Source organism: Ursus americanus, chromosome 17 (genome assembly GCF_024610735.1).
Source record: "Ursus americanus isolate L20-20 chromosome 17, mUrsAme1.1.p, whole genome shotgun sequence".
NCBI lineage: Eukaryota > Metazoa > Chordata > Mammalia > Carnivora > Ursidae > Ursus > Ursus americanus.
Window position 1 is genome coordinate 39988962 of NC_142143.1, and position 22993 is coordinate 40011954.

At 36.8% G+C, this 22993-nt stretch overlaps 1 protein-coding gene across 2 annotated transcripts in view; it reads right to left on the reverse strand.

Annotated features, from left to right (window-relative positions):
- The window catches only part of ZDHHC17 (zDHHC palmitoyltransferase 17), an 85675-nt gene that overhangs the window by 52138 nt on the left and 10544 nt on the right, over positions 1-22993 (reverse strand). For both annotated transcript variants that reach the window (XM_087868920.1, XM_087868919.1), the window contains exons 2-3: positions 7080-7183; positions 1304-1426 (exon numbers count right to left, since the gene is read on the reverse strand). In XM_087868920.1, coding sequence (XP_087725046.1) covers positions 1304-1426; positions 7080-7183 — 227 coding nt within the window. The remainder of the gene's footprint in view (positions 1-1303; positions 1427-7079; positions 7184-22993) is intronic.

Sequence of the window (22993 nt, forward strand, 5' to 3'; positions counted from 1 at the left end):
GAAAGAGAGCAAAAAAAGAATGGGGTAGAAGCAATAGTTGGAGAAATAATAGTTGAGATTTTCCCAGAACTGACGAAAACATAAATCCAAAGAATCAAGAATTCCTTACGACCCCATTCAGGGTAAATAAAAAGAAATCCACACCTAGTTACATCATCATGAAACTGCAGAAAACCAGAAACAAAAAGAAAAAATCTTAAAAGCAGACAGAAGAAGGAAAAAAAAAAAAAAAGCCTTCAAAAGCACAATATCTAGACTTATTTCTCAATAGTAACAGAAGCCAGAAAACAAAGGAATGTTATTTTCAATGAGTAAAACACAAAAATAAAACAAACAAAAACTGCCAACCTAGATTTCTATACCATATGAAAATTTCTTTCACAAATGAAGATGAAATAAAAACATTTTCCGACAAACAAAAACAGATTAGACATCAGGAGACCCGTATCAAAGGCAGACGAAAGTTAGACATACAAGAACAAAAAAGGAACAAATAAAATGGAGATATGCTCTCTGGAAGAAAGTTATTCAGACGTCAGTGCTTTAGTTATTACTTGCTTAACCTTCCTTTAGTATTCAAAAGGGCAAATTCTTTTCCCTGGCCTTAATATCCTAGTTGTCTCTAGACTCTGTATGCTGCGCTTAAGCGCACATCTGCAACTAGTTTATTCAGATTCATGTCTTCAGCTGAAGAACTTATGTCCAAATTGTCAGAGACTACTAAACTAGATTTACTAAGACTTCCTATCACCCTGACCCTTGCTTATCTAACTACCTCTCATTAATACTAAGCAAGCAGATTAGCAGTAAGTAACAAAAATCATTTACACATAGTAGGTATTCATCATCCATGCTGGCATGAATAGTTAAAACAGATTATTACCTATTATCTTTGTAACCCCTCTTTTCTTTTGTAGCTTTTCCCCAGAGAATTCACATTTGGAATGTGAGCTGCGAATTACACTGTTGAAATCCTGATTCCAACTTTTACTAGCTGCATGTCATTGGTAACATATTTAATCTTTTTATGGTTCAGTTTGCACATCCGAAGGACAGCAATTATTGTTAGTGTTCACAGAGGGTTATCTCAAGGATTAAGTTTAAAGGAAAGATACATGAAAAAGCACTCAGCACAGTATCTTGTGCAAATGAGCATTCAATATATGTTAAAAACAATTTTCAGGAAAAAGAGGTACACAGAATCTACATTTTAAAAGCAATGATTTTAAAAATTATTAGTCTTTATAATTATTTCTAATAATTTTATAATAAATAATTACTTTAAAATACAGAAAACACATACTTGACTAAATCTATTCTGTTATTGATGGCAGCCCAATGGAGGAGTGTAACATTTTCTTTGTCTGGTTGCCGTACGTCATAACCTGCTTCCACCAATTCTCGGCAGCGTTCGTATATTCCATATCTGGAAAAGAAAGAAAATATGAGATTGTTATTACTATTTGACAAAATTAAAGCTGAAAGTAACATTTCCAGAAGAAAATAATGCTCCATTCTGATACCTGGAAATTATTTTTTTTTAAGATTTTTATTTGTCTCGGAGAGAGAGAGAGACAGCACAAGCAGGGGGAGGAGCAGGCAGAGGGAGTAGCAGGCTCCCCACTGAGCAACGAGCCCAATGTGGGACTCAATTCCAGGACCCTGAGATCATAACCTGAGCCAGAGGCAGATGCTTAACCAACTGAGCCACCCAGGCATCCTGATACCTGGAAATTAAAATGGACTTCTCCAGGTAAAATGTTACTTTAAAAATATCAATATTCCAGGGCACCTGGGTGGCTCAGTCAGCGCACAAGGGAAGAGCAAGAGTTCCACAATTCACAGGAGATGACAGTGGCATCTTAGGTTCTTTGTTCTTTTTCGGAAAACTGCCTACAGGTGCCTAGTTAAGTGAACTAGACACACTACCTTAAAGAGCAGAATCTACCTCATACTTTAAATGAGGTAAGTGACAAGTGACCACAAAAATCATTTTGTAAAATTAATGTACGTTTGTATGTAATCTCTACACCCAATGTGGGACTTGAACTCACAACTTCAAGATTAAGGGTGGCACACTACTCTTAAGCGAGCCAGGTGCCCCGAAAATCTTTTTAACTATACAAAGAAGTGACTTGCATTTTTCTTTTAACAAAAAAGAAAAGTATTTCAAATTTACTGCCTTTGGGGGGGGGGCAGGGCTGGGAGTGATAGTGATGGCAAATGAATGCACAGTATACTATCAACCATATATTCTTAAAATGGGTAAAGACAGTCTGTTCCCCTCCAAGACAAAGGGGTATTTTAGACACAGTGAGAAAATATCTTTTACTTCAAAAAAAAACTTGCTATTAAGAGAATACTTTTTAAAAACTGTATGTTGGAACACCTGGGTGGCTCAGTCATTAGGTGTCTGCCTTCGGCTCAGGGCCTGATCCCAGAGTCCTGGGATCTAGCCCCGCATCAGGCTCCCTGCTCCACTGGGAGCCTGCTTCTTCCTCTCCCACTCCCCCTGCTTGTGTTCCCTCTCTCAATGGCTGTCTCTCTCTCTCTGTCAAATAAATAAATAAAATCTTTAAAAAAAAATAAATAATAAAAAAAAAAACAACTGTATGTTGGGAATTTATAATATAGTTTCTGAAAGATCTAAATATATCACCTATAAAAACCTCATGTGAATGCACTAAAATATTTTGAAACAATCTTGTTAACACCTGCAGACCCATTTATTGTAATTGTAAAAATGCCAAAACCTGAATAGTTTGCAAGAACTGGCATTAAGAAATGGATATTTACAAGACAAAGTTCAGTAAAATACTTGCCTACTGAGTAATACTGAAAAAGTAACTACTATGATTTAGTAAATCCAGTTTATGCTATAATTCAACCATCAGGTAATTATGTATCTTTGTGAGATTATTTTTTACCCAGCCAAAAAAAAAAATCATTAAAACAAAGTATCCAAGTAAAAAAAAAAATTTGGATCAGATTTCTATATCATTATAATATGAAATATTAAACCATTTAAAATAATAATGAAAAGCGTATTGAATTACACTACTCTCACCATAAATAAGATTTATGAAAGACATTAAAGACCTAAAGAAATATATATAGCAATTTCCCCCAGACTGATCTACAAATTCAATGACATTCTAATTAAAATCACAAATGAGTATCTCATGAACTTCTCAAGTAGAACCTAAAATTATTTGTGAGAGTACAAGGCCAAAAACAGCTAAGACAACTGTGAAGACTAAGAAACGATTAAAACAATGTGGTACTATACAAGATGAAACAAATGAAAAAGAGTATTTAGAAACGGACCAGAGTGATGTCAGCATCAGGGTAGAATAAGACTTCCATCGTTTTGTCCCCCTTCCAACAACAGTAATTTGGCATCTAGTCATGGACAAAAGTGCCTCTGTGGGAGTTGTGGGATCCAGTACCACCCTCGAAGGGAGCTGAGAAGTCTCACCCACCATGTGTTGGGTAACAGGCATACAGATTTCAGCCCAGCCATGGACCCTGCAGCGGCCCATGAACTGGCTCCAGTCCTTCTTGACAGTGGTCTGGGAATCCTGGACAACACTGTCTTAGACAACCACCCACAGATGAGAGAACTGTTATGGAAGTCCAGGTTTCCAGAGAAGTTCCACCACATTATTGCAAAAAAGAAATAGGAGTTTCAACACACTGGAGAGGAGTAGTGAATGGTGAGCTACATGGGGTGGGGAGGGTGAGAAGGGGCTAGGAAAGCATCAACACAGGACTCTGGAGAACACTAAGGGGACACAGATCCCACTAACTTCTTTGTGGACTCCATCAAAATATACAAAGAACTTTTACAAATCAATTACAAAAAGACAAAAGAACCCAAAATGGGTCAAGGATTTAAAATGGCAATTTGCACAGAAAGAAACCCAAATGGCCAATAAACATAGGAAATAAATTCAACACGATTTGTAATCTGCAAAAAGCCAATCAAAACAGAAAACCATTTCACAACCATTAAATTGACAACAATTATTAATGTGACACAACTAGGAGTTAGCAAGAAGTAGTCAAAGAAGAACTCATTTCCTGCAGGTGCAAGTACAAACTGGTACAGCCATTTTGGAAATCAATTTGGCAATAGTTGGTAAAGTTGAAAGAACATACTGAAGAAGCCAGAAATTCCACTTGAGTTGTCTACCCTAGAAGAACTCTTGTTTATGTATATAGGAAAACAGGGAAAAGGACATTCACTGATGCAATGTTTGTAATAATAAAAAAGTACTGTAGAAACAATTTAAAGTGTCCCTCAGTAAGGAATGATAGAATAATACAAAGCAGTTAAACAATAAATTAGGTCCTTATTTATCAACACTAATAAATCACAAAAGCTATATGGTTTTTTTATTTTAAAAAAATAGGCTGTAAAGTGATATGCAGAGAAGAATACAATTTAAATAAATTTTAGGCACATATTACAACAACATATCTTATTTGTAGATGTTTGTAGAAATGAATGTACAGGAATGTTCATGAGAATGATTCACAGCAGTTTCAAGAGAGATTTCCTTGGGGAGAAGGAGGAGAGCACACCGCGCGACCTGTAGCAATTACAGCAAAACGTTAGTAGCATCTGCTTAATCTGACAGTTATACTCTTCTCTATACTTTACTGTAGAATTGAAATGTTTCACAATTTAAATAAGTGTTTTTAAAGGTAGAAATTACAAACAGCATAGATAATTTCAAGAAATAGACTAGTTAGAAGAGTATGTGAGGTATAAAGAAAGGTGGTTATTTTTTTCTTAAGATGAAAGATACTGGAGTCTGTTTTCTGATGGAAATGATGCATTTGGGTGAGATAGATTAATCACAAATGAGAGAATGGAGATATCATAAGAAGCAGTCTCAAAAGGAAAGATGAATGTAATGCAGTGTAATTTGTGTGCTGAATACAGGGGGCACAATGTGCTCTGATTTTCGACTATACCTAACATTCAAGAAAGTAAGAGTGCCACCAGTGAAGTAAGGACCTCCGAAAGTTTGTCTTTCCACAAAAGTAATGAAAAACCTGGCAGAAAGTGTAAAAATCAACTTTTTCAGAACTCTGGGAATTAACAAAAGGCTTCCAGCAATCCAAGGAGCATTCAGTCAAAAAAAATAGCTGAATTTCAGTAAGAACAGAGAACTTTGGTGGTATTTTAACATATCATAGTACCAGCATCTCTGCTTCCCAGCAGCCTTGAAAAAAAATGTTTGTATTCCTGGTACTAGTGTCACCAGCTAAACCCCAACACCACCTTTTACTGCCCACCTGCTTGAACTCACTGACCTTTGTCCCACATTTTTCCTTAAGCTCTTCTTTCCAGCTATCTCAACTCAGGCAAATGGAACCAAAACCACCCCTGAAGTGATAGCAACTGCCCTGACAAGACCTCCAGCTGGCCGAGACCACCCAGACTAGTTTGATTCTAACCCCCGAATTGCACCTATACAGAGGGACTATGGAGTAACCTCTAGAGTGACTGACAATTACTTTTATTCATTATAATACTAAAATCTCTGCCCAAGGAGGATCACAAGCCTCATTTACATAACATAAAATGTATGCACAGGCATGTTTCCTTTTCCTTAAGCCAAGTGTGCCATCTTATCCCACCTCTACGTGTAATGACAAGAATCCCTTTTTAAAATATTCATCATAACCCTAAATAAAAGGAACCCATCCACACTTGCTCAGGGAGTCACAGCTTTGCAAGTTATTCCCGTAATCTCCTCACTTGCTGCAAATAATGTTTACTTGTGCAACAACTCCACCTGGTGTATCTGGGACTCACCAAGAAGTGAACTCACATTGCTTTGGTTATACTCGTAACTAGTAACCAGAGTGAGCAGAACTGGGATGGAGTTCTCTCAAAGCCTCATTCCAAAAGAGAAGTCATTATTTGACCTGTCTGGTGGTTCCCAGACAGGTAAGAGTCCACTTGAAAGGCTCATCTATTGAACCTCACTTAAACTCATCAAAAGCTTCTCCCTGGGGGCTGTTTGTCAAATATTTTAACATCACAGCTGCTTGAGAGGATGGGTGACAGCTGGGTCCAACAAGACAAATCAAAAAGCTTAAAAGCAAAAGCAGAGGAATAAGATATCCATAGAGGCTTTGAAAAGCTCAGACATATCCCTGGGAATCTAGAAGGCCATGCACAAGCATACGGCTGTGTGCACATGTTCAACAAAGACCTAGGAAGGCCCTAAGCTCTCACACCTGATTGACCCTGAGGTTCTGGCCAAGCAAAAAGCGAAGGCTAAGCTCTAGTAAGCTGCCTGGCAGAGTGCTAAGTGTCCTAACACACACACACACACACACACACACACACACACACACACACACAGAGTTCCTCAACAAAGATCAGGCTTACGGTTCTAGGGAATTAGAAGTTTCTGTCTCATCTTTTACTGACCACTAAACTAACTGAGCAGAGGTTTCGGTGGTCACACATGACAAAAGTACAGACTTTACAGAATTAGTTTAGAAATGGTACAAATAACAACAAACCCCAGGAGAATCTGATATAAAAACTATCACCTCAGGGACGCCTGGGTGGCTCAGTCAGTTAAGTGTCTGCCTTTGGCTCAGGTTCTGATCACAGGGTCCTGGGATCAAGCCCTGCACTGGGCTCCCCACTCAGTGGAGAGTCTGCTTCTCCCTCTCCTTCTTCCTCGGTGTGCTCTCTCCCTCTCTCTCAAATAAATAAAATCTTTAAAAACAAAACTATCATCTCCTAGAATTTAAATAGTCCAGTTTTTAACAAAAAAATTACAAGACATGAAAAGAAACAAGAAAGTATAACCCACAGTGGAGGGAGGGGGGAAATTAACAGAAAACTGTCCCCGAGGAATCCCAGACATTAGACTGACTAGACAAAGACTTTAATCAGCTATGTTAAATCTGTACAAAGAGCTAAAGTATGAGAACAATGTCTCACCAAATAGAGAATTATGAATAAAGAGAAATAAATGTATGTGTTCATATTTCACCTGAAATACAGATGTCAAAGAAGAAAACAACTACAACAAAAAACTTACTGTGTAGCCTTGACTATATCCCATGTGCTGTAATCATCAATATGAGTTTTCCGTCCAAGAGGTTCACCATATCCATGGTTATAATGGCTTTGGGGTTTGATTTCCTGTTAAAGAGTAAATCACACAAAGGCAAAAATTCAGAAAAGAGGTACAGAAAACATTTCAATATTTTACTACCACTTTTGCACTGTTTTGAAGAATGTTTATTATTGAAATTAATTATTCTGAAGTCTGTATTCTTCAGAGAAAAAACACATTCACTAGATCTACCCCTTGTGTACACTCTCAAAACAGAAAAGCTGTGAGACTAGAAATTAGTGACAAATTTGAAACTGAAATTTATCTTTAGCTCCACAGAACTCTTACTTCATCAAATCAGCTCTCATTCTCTCAAACCAATTTTTTTATTCCAGCATAACCCCTACCTTTAACACTCTATTTTTTATTTTAAAATTTACTTGAGTACACTTGACATGCAGTATTACATTAGTTTCAGGTATATAACACAGTGATTCCACAACACTCTAAACTCTACTTTAACACCTAACACTCTAAAACCTTCAACACGTGCCAAATAAACTCTAAGGCGGTAAAAAAACAAAACCAATGCAGATTATTCTCCTATTATCTTCAGATATTATCTTTTCTTACAACCCTTTATGCCAAGGGCTTGTTAAGCATCACCATTAGGTGAGTAAGGAACAATGGGGCAGTTCTGATAAAATGTAAATTCGCTTAAACATTTCTAAAAAGGTCAACACTCCTAATTTTAAACAGTTTTACAGAATTTTACATCCATTCGAAGCTTATATGCTGTGTGTAATTTTCTATTTAAAATACAAAATTTGTGGGGCGCCTGGATGGCTCAGTCGTTAAGCGTCTGCCGTCAGCTGAGGGCGTGATCCCAGGGTCCTGGGCTCGAGTCCCTGCATCGGGCTCCCTGCTCCGCTGGGAGCCTGCTTCTTCCTCTCCCACTCCCCCTGCTTGTGTTCCCTCTCTCGTTGGCTGCCTATCAAATAAATAAATAAAATCTTTTAAAAAAAATACAAAATGTGTTACACATAGTCCGCTCCCTCAATATAACACAGCACTAAGATACAATTATGTTTCTTTTATACGACAACAGAAAACTAAGCATGTTTGGCCTGCTAAACATAAAGCACTATATGGTGTACTGCAACCTCAAGCCAGGACATGGTAAGGCCAATACAAAGTTTAAGAGGTTGCCAAAAAATTCAGTAATCAAGATAAAAACTGCACAGTGAATGGATAAAGAAGATGTGGTATATCAGCCATAAAAAAGAATGAAATCTTGCCATTTGCAGCAACGTAGATGGATAGAGGGTATAATGCTAAGTGAAAAAAGTCAGAGAAACACAAATGTAGTTTGATTTCACTCATATGTACAATTTAAGAAACAAAACAAAGAAAAAGAAACAAACCAAAAAAAAGACTCTTAACTATAGAGAAAAACCAATGGTTACCAGAGGGGAGAGAGGGGATGGGTGAAACAGATAAAGGGGATTAAAGAGTACACTTGTCATGATGACCACTGATGTACAGAATTGCTGAATCACTATACTGTACACCTGAAACTAACGTAACACTGTATGTTAACTATACTAGAATTTCACAAAATGTATTTTAATGGATTCTGTTTTAAAAATCAAAGCCAAGGGACACCTGGGTGGCTCAGTTGGTTAAGCTACTGCCCTCAGCTCAGGTTGTGATCCTGGGGTCCTGGGATCAAGCCCCACCTCGTGGCTCCCTCCTCAGTGAGGAATCTGCTTCTCCCTCTCCCTCTGCCCTTCCCCTCTGCTCATGCACTCACTCTCTATTTCAAATTAAATAAATAAAATCTTCAAAAAAATAAAAAAGTCAATGCAAAAAAAAAAAAAAATCCCAAACATCAACCTTTTAAATATAGACAGCATCAGTATTGCTGATTTTTCCTTTTGCACTAGGCTCCAGTGTGGCTTGGAGAAGCACTGCAAACATACACCAAATACAGTAACTAGCTGTCACGGACGTTAAAAATTCAGAGTGCAAGGACAAAGTAAGTAAGAAACCTAAGTCAAATACTAGAAACAAGAACCTTTCAATAATAAGTTAAAACCTAAACAAAGACAACATAAGATCTAAAAAGTCATAACTTTAAAACCTATGTCAATTTGAAAATCTGTTAGGGCAAACTGCTATTCTTATTTACTAAGGACAAACATTTTGCTTTTACAGACAAAAACCAAATATTCATAAAATAAAAAATAAATCTCTTTTTAAGGCTTATTATCCTAATGCTTCCATGTGACTTTAATTCCATTTTTATCCCCAGAAACCTCACTTATTGTACAAAATTATTAAGTTGTACTCAGTTTCTCCACAGACCATTCTGTCTCAGTGACATTGCCAAATGTTCTAGAAATCACTTTTTTCTTCTAGTTACATTTTTAAATTAAATCTGTTTCATCCCATCTATAAGATTTTGTTTTTACTTTTTAGTAAAAGAAACTTATTTTTTTTAAGATTTTATTTATTCATTTGACAGACAGGGAGAAAGCCCGTGCACGCACAAGCAAGGGGAATGGCAGGCAGAGGGAGAGGGAGAAGCAGGCTCCCTACTCAGCAGGAAGCCCTATGCGGAACTCGATCCCAAGACCCTGGGATCATGACCTGAGCTGAAGGCAGACGCTTAACTGACTGAGCCTACCAGGCGCCCCAAGAAACTTGATTTTTAAAAGATAACTTTAATATATCCCTACAGTAATTCCAGAGAGATAAAGTATTCCCACTAAAAGACAGAAGTAATGATGTTAAAGCAAATCTCCAGCCTGTTTCATTCCAAAAAAAAAAATTGTAGTACAGGTTTTAAATGATCTTTCTCACTTTTAAACAGACTGGAAACTGATTTATCTGTAGAACTAGAACCCCGTCACTATGACAAACGACAACACTCTCTATCAAGATAATCACCACTATCACTAGGCCTAGGAATAACAGTTATAATTTTTTAATTCCAAAAACATTAAAAAATATACTATATTCTTGTAAATAAGTGCATCTTCAATAAATGTACAGATAATATTAACTTCTAATTACAAATCTGCTATTACATATCCGATACATTTTCAACATGTAAATATTTAATGATAATTTTAAATTGTATAAGTTTTCCTTGATTTTAATGGGAACTAAGAAGCAATTTAACTGCTACTTGCCAAGAAAAGTAATATCAATTTAAAAATACATATGTAGAACACTGTAATTTTTAAGAATGCAGTAAATTCATTAGAAGCAGCTTGGTGTAATAGAAAAAGTCTTTGACTAGAAGGCTACTGAATTCAAAGTCTGCCACCTTCTTATCTAGGCTATACCCAGGGAGGCAATTCACTACTATAGGATTCAGGTCCCTTATTTGTATTAAAAAAAAAGAAGGATAAATAAAATAAGGACACAGTTCCTCTAAGGTGCCTCAAGGACCAACAGCAGGGTATCCAAGAGCTCTAAGGCTTAAGCCCCACTCTCAATACATTCACTTCTTAAACAAAGGCCTGTGTTATTTATCCTATCTTTAGGTACTGAGGTTTTACATAAGGTTTCTTTAAATGAAAAAAAGATGCAGCTGCTTTTTTAAAAAAGTTCAAAAAACTACTAGATTACAAGTCCTCCAAGATGCCTTCTAAGGCTAACATACAATGATTTTCTATATTGGGATAAAGAAATTACAGCCATAGGAAGATCATTAAGGTACCCAGTTAACAGCCAGTTTGTTTGTTTTGTTTTCTAAAGATTAATTTATCTATTTATTTGACAGAGAGAGAGAGAGGGAACATAAGCAGGGTGAGCAGAAGAGGGAGAGGGAGAAGCCGGCTCCCCAGTGAGCAGGGAGCTTGATGCGGGGCTCGATCAGGACCCTGGGATCATGACCTGAGCTGAAGGCAGACGTTTAACCGACTGAGCCACCCAGGCGCCCCTTGTTTTGTTTTGTTTTGTTTTTAAAGTAGGCTCCACACCCAGGATGGAGTCCAACTCGGGGCTCGAACTCACAACCCGGAGATCAAGACCTGAGCTGAGATCAAGAGTCAGACACTTAACGGACTGAGCCACCCTGGGACCCCAACAGCCAAAGTCCTGGTAGTTGTTGAAGAGAACTGAAGGAAGGAGAAAGCACCTCCAAAATCTAATGCTAAAGTAGTAGACAAGAATGAGAAGAGCTGGGATAAGCTCAGCAGCTGCACACTGCTGCAAAGGGAAATCATGACAGGACCTAAATTTATACAGCAGGTACAGGCAAATGCTGACTGGTGTATCAAGATGACAGATGCCATTAATACATGTTTTTTCAAATGCCCCGGTGGAATATAGCCAATCAACTAGTTACCAAGTGTCCGTGTGCAATCTAGTTAACTTTTTTCAGAACGCTAGACCTATTAAATCTTTAGTTTACATTTATTTTTATTTTTAAAAAAACAGGGAAGCAGCATTGACCAAAGTATCCTCTACGGCCCAGAGCTTATGTTTATTAGCAACTGAATACAGATGTTTTATATAAGGTTCTGTAAGAATTGATTCGATGGTAGAGTACTTCTGAAAGAATAACTGTGCAAGATGAGTAAATTCAGGAATATTCAGGAAAAAAAGGGTAAGGGAAGAGATTTGTCCTACCACCGACTACAGTATATAAGGAAGGAAACACATGCAAAAATAGAAGCAATGCAGTAATAAACAGGGCAAGGGAATAGAGCTTGAAGAATGAGAATTAGAATCATGAGGGAAAGATTATTCAATAAATGGTATAAATGGACAACTGGCTACCATTCGGGATAAAAAAAAATGTAGCGATCTCCAACATAAAGGCTGATATGCTCTAAGGAAAGAGGCTAACAAATATAGCCAAAGATATAGTTTCCTTAATGGCAGATGATGCTGAAATGTATTTGAAAATAACAGGGCCACAAAAAAAAGAATTCAGGGCAGCATGAATGGAGGCTTCCCAGGTCAGCCACATTCTCCGTAAGAACATACAGATGCCTATGTGAGAGAAGGATGGGGTTCTCCTGGTGAGAGAAGGATACATCTTCCTGTTCTTGGGGAGTGTGTACCCCTCCTGGACTCTCCTGACTGTTCTGGAAACTCTGGCCATACCCAAAGTCTAAGTAACTTGTTCAAAGGCTCTAGGATTTTCTTCAATGCTTACTACAGGACAAGGTAAATTGCAGGTCAATTTCCCAGGCTTCCCAGAGATGTGACTATCCCCTGGCAGGACCAGGCTCCAGCCTATCTATTCCCACCTAACTCCTCATATCAGGTAACTTCCAGCTAGGCCAAAGACTTAAATATAAGAATACTCGCAATAGTAGTCCTAATGTAAACAAAACAAAACAAAGTTCTGAGAAAAGCATGAATAACACCACATTTGACAAAATGGGCAAGGGATATGAAGATAATTCACAGGTGGCAAAATACAATTGTCAGAGAGAGAGAGCAAGCACACCCACGTGCAAAAGAGATGAAAAAGACACCATAATTCCAAATTAATTAAATAAATGCATTCCCAAACCCCTCCCCCCAAAAAAGGGAGAAATCAATTTAACAACATTCTAGGGCACAAACATGTTACCTACAAGGCACATGTTACCTGCCTATCTTTGGTGCATAGCCCACATACACAGTGAGTTAGCAAGCCAGCAGGGATTAACTATATGCTTATGATTTGCACTGTGTAAATGTCTGCTGTCAGGTATCCCTCTAATAAGGCAGACTCTGAATCAAGAAGCTAAATGTATTTAATTATATAATTTTGAGTCGCTCAAATTTAACTTCATTAAATGTACGAGATAAAATTAGAGCACCATAAAGGGTTACTAACAAGAAGAAGAAAGGAAAGGAAACAAGCTCTATGCATACTTGACTTCTTTTTAATAAGTCCCAGCTAAAACTGTGAAACCAAATGTGAGACCTTCCTAAAACCTGAGGTAGTGATGAACGAACTTCTATGCATACCATAAGGATTTGTTAAAAAGTAATATCAATTATATACAACAAAAAGACAGCATAAGCATAAAACAAATATAACCAAGGGAACAATAAATAAGGAAAAGCAGTAGCCATTACAAGATCATAAAATGATTTAAAAAGTGTATTTAATTAACAGTGCCAGCAGATGGCACTATACTCAAGCCAGAATGCTTTCTAACTTTTTTTGATGCTCTCTTTAAGGGAAGATTAGACAAAAATGATTTGATAATAAAATGGAAAGATTTTGAATCAATTTTTTCAGTAAGCAACAGGTCCCATATATTACATATTCAGCTGCGGTTCCGGATCCCTGCCTAACACTACGTGATTGCTGCTTCTAATAGAGAGTCCAACTTCACTCACAAGTTCTCCTCATACTGGAGTTATACCACCATTGCCTCAATCCAAACTATCAAATTAATCTTGCTGCTTCCAACAAATGTTAGAGTAGGAAAATGTTCATCGTCACCTTCTGGCTTCTTTAAAAACTGGTTTTCACTTCATTTCTTTGTAGGATTAATCCACACATATATAAATATTTGTAACAATATACATAAATTTGGCATACATTTTTTTCTTTCCCCACAGGCATTTGATGAACAAATGCCTACATGTACATTTTTCTCCTTCTCATACCTCTTTAAAAATAAACTTTATTTTTAGGATTTTTATTTAGGATAAGATTTATAAAAACAATGCAGAGTTCTCATATTCTGCATACCCAGTTAACATCCAACATTAGTACCGCATATTTGTTGCAATTAATGAACTAATATTGATACATTATTGTTAGCTGAAGTCCATACTTTATTCAGATTTCCTTAGTTTTTACATAATATCCTTTTTCTGTTCCAGGATCCCATCTATAACATCACATTACATTTAAGTTGTCATGGCTCCCTACGCTCCTCTTGGCTATAACAATTTCTCAGACGTCCCCTTGTTTTCAATGACAGTTAGGTATTTTGCAGAATGACCCTCAACTGGGATTTGTCTGATTTTTCTTTTCGTTATTAGTCTAGAGTTATGTGTTTTTAGGAGAAAGTGCTGTTTCCTAATTTAACCTAATTTTTAAAATTTCTTTCAACACTGCTATAACAATCTTTGTTCATCCAATTACCTTCATGTAGTCTGTAATCATAGTACTCATACTTTATATTCTTCCATTTTACATTTCTTCATGCCATTATAGGTAGTTTTTATAAGTAATGCTTTGAACCACTGCAAAATATTTAATTAAATTGATATATTGAAACATACTGAAACATTTCCCAATCACTAAACATTAGGTTACTCTTACATTTCCTAACTAAGCTCAGATGTTACTTCTTGGGCATTCCATTCTTTGTCTTCTCCTAACATTTTCTTCACCATTGAACATAAACTATGACAAGTCAAGAAGCCCACCTTAAATCATTTGTGTACTCCCAGTGCTTAGCACAAACAGAGACTGGCATAGTATTTATTGCCCTTAAAGGAAATTACAGAACAAATGAATTGACTTTCCCCACTACTAAACAATACTACCTTTAAGTCATTTAATATTTCTTCTTTTTAACTGGACAAAACTTCCTAAAGAGGAATTCTTAAAGAGGATGAATATTTTTATGGTTTTTGATACAGTATGTAAATTGTTTTGCAAAAGGATATTTATAATCCCACCAGCATCATATGATTGACCATTTCTCCATAAATTCACTAGCACCACTCTTATTTTTATTGAATTCTTCCCTTAATTTAAATAAAGTAAACAATACTTGATATTTCAGGGGTGCCTGGGTGGCTCAGTAGGTTAAGCTTCTGCCTTAGGCTCAGGTCATGATCTCGGGGTCCTAGGATGGAGCCCCATGTCAGGCTTCCTGCTCAGCAGAGAGTCTGCTTGTCCCTCTGCCTCTGCCCCTCCTGCTCTCTCCAGGAGCCACCTCCCCCCCCCCCACTCATGCACCTGCTCTTTTTCACTCTCTCAAATAAATAAAATCTTAAAAAAAAATACTTGGTATTTTAACTTTCCTATTCTATGTCATCTTTTGAGACTTGCCTGTTCTTATCCTTTAGCCATTTTATTCTATTTGAGGCCTGAAATTTGTTTAACAGATTTGAATCAGATTTTCACATATTGAGAAGATTAGATATTAACCTTTTTCATACTGACCTAAACACTTCTGTTCTATTTTTTGAGTTATTTATATTTTCAATATATTTCAAGAATTATGCTCTTTATAATCACATACAATCTTTTCCTTGGGCTTTCTGGTCCTAACTTTTATATTTAAATGCTACTGTGATCATTAGTGCTAACCATTAAATATTTCCAATTCTCTTTCCAAGTACATAGCAGGATTATACACCATGGCCCCTTGAAAGTGAAGTGAGTCCAAGTGGCTTTTTTTTAATTAATAGAATATGAATAAAAGAGACATGTTGTTTTCAGAGAATAGGTTTTAAGAGCCAGTATGCAATTCCTCATTCTCTTTCCCTCTACCATGGAAAATGGCAATATTCCAAAGAGTGGATAATCAGTTGAAAATGGCAATATTCCAAAGAGTAGATAATCAGTCGAATTCCCAAAGCCACTATCCAACCCACAATGCATATGTACTGCACGTTAACATGTAAGCCACTAAGACTTTAGCGTGGCTACTGCAGCAAAACCTAGCTTAATCTGACTAATACAACTCAGAATTATTTTGGTAAAGAGTATGCAATGGAGAGCATAAAGCATTTCCACTGTATTTTGGAGCTCGATATCCAGGATAACCTCTGCATCTCAAGACCTTTAATGTAATAACTAGTATACAGGAGTATTGCTAATGCTCAAATTTATCTTGTATCTCGACACATGATTAAAAATATTCATTTGTGTTTGATGATTTCTTTGAGTAGTCTAAGAATACAAACAAGTACTCCAAACATTTACTCCTGCAAGTAAATGTGGTCTTTCACTTCTGTGGCATATGACATTGGCAAAAACATCAAGTGCAATACTGGGGGAAAAATGATGACAGTACGTCCTTATTTCCTTACCTTTTTTTCCACTTTAAAAAGGCAATGTCTTTATTGTTTCTCCATTATATATAAGTTGTTAAATAGTATTCAAATACATTCCAGAGAATGAATAACATTGTACTTGGATATAAATACCCAGTTGGCCACCACCCCTATAAAACATGTCCAATTTCATATTTCACTTGAGATTAACTCTCAATTTTATTCTCCAACTATAGGATTCTGACTAGCATTCTTTTCATATCATCTCCTAGTTGGCCTGAAAATCTCACGGAAGTCTCTTTCCACTTCTCTGCTTCCTGCCCTTCACACACACAGCCAACTCTTCTTAACCAGCAACCCAAGCTCAAGTACTGGCCACATTTCCAGCTTGGCCCCAGAAAGGTAGGGCAGACACAAAATGTCCCATCTGTGGCAAATACCTTTTAAGCAATTTAAGTTTTGTTTGTTTTTTAAATGTATGAGTCAAGTGCACGTGTGCATTAAGTTTTAAATTTATTTACCAAGTTGCAAATACGATGTCAAAGAAACACTGAAAATCCTAAAAGAAGAAATGCACAAATCCCATCTTCAATTGAGAATAAACAAAGGTACTTATTAGGCATCCAGTTCAGTAGGCAATAGATAATCAGGGAGTTTTGAGCAAGGAAATTACAGATTAGATATACAATTTTAAAAGATCATCTAATGATCTTTCTCCTCCTCACCATCTTTACAATATATTCTTCCACCTTCCTGTATAATTTACTAAAAGGCATTTCCAACTAGCAAAATGTCCACACTAAATGTCATTCAAGCCCCCAAAATTTCAGGTGCAATTAATTAGCTACCAAGTCTTACTACTTCTTTTCTCAAAGCAAATCCATCACTTCTTTTTTGTTTTGCCTCTACAATATCTTCTCAAATGGTGTAGCCACCTTACTGTTCCAATCACTTCCCTGCTTAAAATCCTTATAATCATGCAAATAGGGTAAAGTGGTAACACTTCAGTAAGCATGCAAAATTGCATGAACTGGCCCCAACTTACTTTTTCCAACCTTAGTATCTACCATTTCCTTCTAAGCATCTTAAATGTTTAACAGCCATCCCAAGAAGTCTTGTATATTAAAAACCTCAAGGTCCTTTCACTCATGTTAGCTATTCCACTTAGAAGGCACGCCCCATCTCAGATCTGGCAAACTTTTACAAATCCTTCAATTCACAATTCAAATGTCACCACAGCCTTCCTTGTTTCCCTCAGGCAGAGTTAACAATCCAGTTTTCTGTGTTCCCAATCCTCTGAAAACAAATAATTACAATACTGTGTGATGGTGTATTAGTTTTCCATTACAGCTATAATAGGTTACCACAAACTTAGAGGCTTAAAACAACACAAATATATTATCTTATAGTTCTGGAGGTCAGAAGTCCAAAATCAGACATCAGTATCAGAAGGTGTCAGCAGGGCCACACTCCCTCAGGAGGTACCAGGGGAGAAGCCATTCTTTGCCTCTTCTAGCTCTGGTAACTTCCGGCATTCCCTGGCTTGTGGCAACCTCACTCCAATATTCCAGGCCCACATCTCCCAATCTCTCCAGTCTGCTTCATATAACCTTCTGTGCATGTGTGTTCAAATCGCCCTCTACCTCCCCTTTATAAGGATACACGTGACTGCAATTAGAGTCCACCTGGATATCCAAAATAACCTCCCCATCTCAACACCCTTAATTTAATTATCCCCGCAAAGACTCTTTTCCATTTAGTAAGGTAACACAGGTTCCAGGGATTAAGATTTGATTTTGGGGGGGGCCATCATCCTGCCTACCACAGGACAGGAATAGAGAGAGAAAAGTGAGAAGTTTCTTTCATGATGGCTCTAGCCTAACTAGCTTCTAAAGTGTTCTCCTGGTCCAAAGGAAACACTGTTAACATCACTACACACACAGAGGAAGCCCTCTCTTCTGGCTCTTCCACTGCAATACTATTTTATGTATCCCTTACCTTTATGCTTCCCCAGGAAAGCAGCAATGGCCTTCAGTCTGTGGGCCTTCAATAACTGCAGGGGACCCAAATCACACTTTTCCATGAATTCTCTAACACTCCACTAAGACAGCCTCCCAGCAGGCATCCAGACTTAGACAAATTTTCCCTCCTGAAAAGTTCCCCAGTCTTTCAGAGAAATTGTTTGCAACACACACAGAGGACAATATAAACACTACAGCACTCCCTCTTGGATTAATAACTCTTCAAAGAGCCCTTCCTCTCATTTAAGTCTCTCTTAATTTTGTATAAGCTGGAGGTAACAGAGTTCCAGGACAAATCATGGCCACTTCCCAGCAAGCTCAGCATCTCTGTTTACACCACAGGGATCCTTTGTCAACTACTGTCCTCAGCTTTGAACTCCAGGAAAAATGCTTAGATGACACAAAAAGTCCCATTTAATATCTTATTATATATCATAAATCACATAAATCACAAATATACCATATATAATTTATTCTTTCACACCTAGTATTTTTCACTTAACATTATGTTTCTGAGATCTCTCTGTGCTGATACATGTAGTTCAATGCAATTGCTAGATAGTACTCTATTATATGAATAAACCACATACAGTTTCCTACTGAGACTTTTTGCTACTATAAACCATACTACAATGAACAATCTTATACAAATCTCACCTGTAAAAGTTTCTCTAGGGTAAGCACCTAGTAATAGAACATCTGGATAAAAAGATTTTAGTATCTTCAACTTTCCTATCATTAAATTGCTTTCTAAGGTGGTAAGACCAATTTAAGCTTCACTAGCAATGTCTGAGTTTTCACTATATTTAGATTTACCAGACTTAATTTTGAGGAAATCTGATGGGTACCAAATTGGACCTTGTTTTAATCTGCATTTCCCTGAAGCAAAGAAAATGTATCCAGGAGAAATCAACTATATCAATGCTGATGAAAACTCAAGAAGGATAAGGACCACATGATGACCACTGGATTTAGCAACCAACATGCTGCTTTACTTTGACAAGGTGGGGCATATGCCAGGCTGGACTGATTAAAGAAAAGATGGGAAGGAAAGGAACTGGGAACAGCAAATATAAGCAACTCTTCTGACGAGTTTTGCTATAAAGAAGAGCAAAGAAATAGGGCAGAAAACAGAGGTAAGTGGGATTAAAGAAAATAAGGTTTGATTTTGGGATTTTTTTTTTTTTTTTGGCTGGGAAAAATGATTAGTAGATATAATCTAATAAAGCTAAAAACTGACGATGTAGGAGTGTAAGAACTGCTGGAGAGATGCCATAAGTCAGCCTGAGAGAACAGAAATTAGTGTAACCAAACATATACAGTACTTTCATGCTGAAAACCACAAAACACTGATGAAAGAAAACAAATATCTGAACAACTAAACAGACATACCATATTCATGAATTGGAAGACTTAACATGGTAAAGATGTCAATTCTCCCCATACTGATATACAAGTTTAATGCAATTCCTATCAAAGTCCTAGGAAGATTTTTTGTAAATATAGACAAGATTATTTTAAAATTTACATAGGAAGGCAAATAAAGTAGCTAAAATAATTTTGAAAAAAATGAATAAAGAAAGCAGTTACTCAATTTCAAGACCTTTTATAAAGCTACAGTAATCAGGATGGTATAGTACTGGCTGAGGGACAGACACATAGATCAGTGAAGTGGAACACAGAACCCAGAAATAAGCACACACAAATATGCTCAACTGATCTCTGACAACAATGTAAAAACAATTCAATGGAGGAAAGATAAGCTTTTCAACAAATGGTATTGAAGCAGCTAGATATTTACAGGCCACAAAAAGCCCAAAACACAAAAAAACCTCAACCTATTCTCACACTTTATGCAAAAAATAACTGATCCTGAACTTCAGTGTTACCTGTGAAACTATAATGTAAAAAAGAAAAAATCTTTGAGATCTATGGCTAGGAAAGAAGAATCTTAGACTTAACTCAAAAAAATACAGCCCATAAAAGTAAAAACTTATAAACCAGACCTCATCAAACTTTAAACTTATGCCATGAGAAAGACCCTATTGAGGCTGAAAAGACAAGCTAATAGACTGGGAGAAAATATCTGCAAGCCAAAACAAAGAACTAGTGTCTAGAATACATTTAAAACTCAACAGTAAAATAATCAATTGAAAGAAAGTGGCAAAAGGCATTGTTATGGGCTGAATTGTGTCCCCCAAAATCCACTTATTGAAGCCAAGCTGCCAGTACCTCAAAATGTTACTGTATTTGGAGCTAAGCCATTTAAAGGGGGAATTAAGTTTAAAAGAGGTTGCCAGGGTGGGCCCCAATCCAATCTGACTGGTGTCCTTAAAGGAAGAGGATATCTGGACACAGACACCAGGGTCACTGTGAGCACAGTTAAAAAACCATGTGAGGACACAGCAAGAGGGCAGCTGTCTATAAGCCAGAGTGGGACCTCAAAAGAAACCAAGCCCGCTAATACCTTGATCTTGGACTTCCATGCTCCAAAACAATGAGAAAATAAATTTCCATTATTTCAGCCACTTTATGTGTGGTATTTCTATGCTCTAGCAAACTATTACAAAGAGACATTTCACCCAAGAGGATATAAGATGGCAAGTAAGCACATGAAAACATAGTCAGCAACAATGGCCATTAGGGAAATGCAAATTAATACCACAATGACTTATCATCATCTACTATTCAAATGGGCTAAAATCAAAAAAAGTATCAATAGTAAATGCTGGTGAAAATGCAGAGATCAGATTACTCATACCCTGCTGACTGAAATGTAAAATGTACAGCCACTCTGGAAAACAGCTTGACAGGGTTTTTTTTCTTTTTTCTTTTTTTTTTTTTTTTAAAGATTGTATTTATCTGACAGAGAGAGACACAGCCAGTGAGAGAGGGAACACAACCAGGGGGAGTGGGAGAGGAAGAGGCAGGCTCCCAGCAGAGCAGGGAGCCCAATGCGGGGCTCGATCCCAGGACCCTGGGATCACGCCCTGGGCTGAAGGCAGACGCTTAACGACTGAACCACCCAGGCACCCCTTGACAGTTTCCTGAAAACACTAACATACAACTACCCTATAACCCAGTGAAATGAAAACTTTTTTTAAGATTCATTTATTTATTATTTTAGAGACAGAGAGGGAGAGAGAGCGTGTGCATGGGGAAGAAGGGCAGCGGGAGAGGGAGAGAATCTTAAGCAGGCTCCATGCCAAGGGCAGAGCCCAAATTGGGGCTCAATCTCAGGACCCTGAAATCACAACCTGACCTGAAATCCAGAGTCAGACACTTAACTGACTGCACCACCCAGGTGCCCCATGAAAAGTTATTTTTACTTTACACAAAGACCTGTACACAAATGGTTAAAGTAGCTTCATATATAATAACCAAAAACTGGAAACAATCCAGATAGCCTTCTACAGGTAAATGGTTAAACAAACTGTAATATATCCATACACTACCCAGTAATAAAAAGGAACGAAATAATGACTGACTGCTACAACCAGACAAATCTCCAGAGAATTATGCTGATTGAAAAAAGCCAATCCCATAAGATTACATACCACTATGATTCCATTTAAATAACATTCTTAAAATTACAAAACTATAGAAATGGATAACAGTTTAGCATGGTATACAAGGGCAACACGAAGGATCTTTGCGGTAATGAAATGTTCCATATCTTTAGTGATTCAATATAATCTCCTGGTTGTGATATTACACTATAATTTTGCAAGGTGTTGCCACTGGGGGAACCTGGGTAAAGGGTACACAAGATCTCTCTGTACTTTTTCTTACAATTGCATGTGAATTGAAACTATCTCAAAATAAAAAGTTTAACTTAAAAATGAACTTAAAAATGTTAAATTTGTACAATTTATCATAAATAAAATATGCCTTAACAAAAAGAGTTATGCAGTAGAAAATATTTTTTTAAAAGGCATATATGTTTTTAAAAAACCATCCATATCAGCATTGTCCAAAAGAACTTTCTGCAATTACAGATATATTCTACATTTCTACGCTGTCTCAAACAGTAGTCACTAGGCACACATAGCTAACAGACACTTGAAACTTGACTAGGGTGACTGAAAAACTGAATTTTCTATTATATTCATTTTAATCAATTTAAATTTAAATTGCCACATGTCATTGGTGGTGGCTACCACGTTAAACAAGGCAGGTCTAGACATTACAAAGAAAGGGGAAAGATCATATGGTACGATGGAACTACATCCAAAGTATATTCAGAAAAAATGCACTGGTTATATTCCTTTTACCTTCTACTATATACCTTCTGTACTACTTAAATACTTGACAATAATCAAGTGTCACTTTTTTTAAAAGCAAAAAAACCCATACTGGAATTTAAATGTCTGACACCTTAAAAATTCATATATACTATTCAACAATATAGAACAAATCAGATGTTAGGATAAGAGTTCAGAAAGTTTTTATTTGGTCTGCTATGTTATGGTTCCAGATTCTAGTTTGTCAAAGTTTTTTCCCCCAAGGGTGGACTTTGTTAGATTTGGTTACATTCAATTATCCACAGAAAAAAAGAAGACAAATAAGGAAAAAACAAGTTTAAATAATGGAAACTTATGAAATCAACTCAATTAACTTCTTACATAAACAGGTGAAAGATGCTGGATATTCATAATGGGTGTTCAATCAGAAAGCAAAATTCCATTAGAAAGAATGTCTACAGTTTACTCATGATCATAGTTGCAGAATTACAAATGGAGAGTAGTGAATACTTATAATTACAGCAAAGGGTGATAATATAAGCAACAGTGGGACTCTTGGTTTAAAACCAAGGTGCCTGGACTCAAGCCAGCAACACTTGTCTTCTCATCAGCTATTCCACAGATTTAATACTAAGAATATTTATCT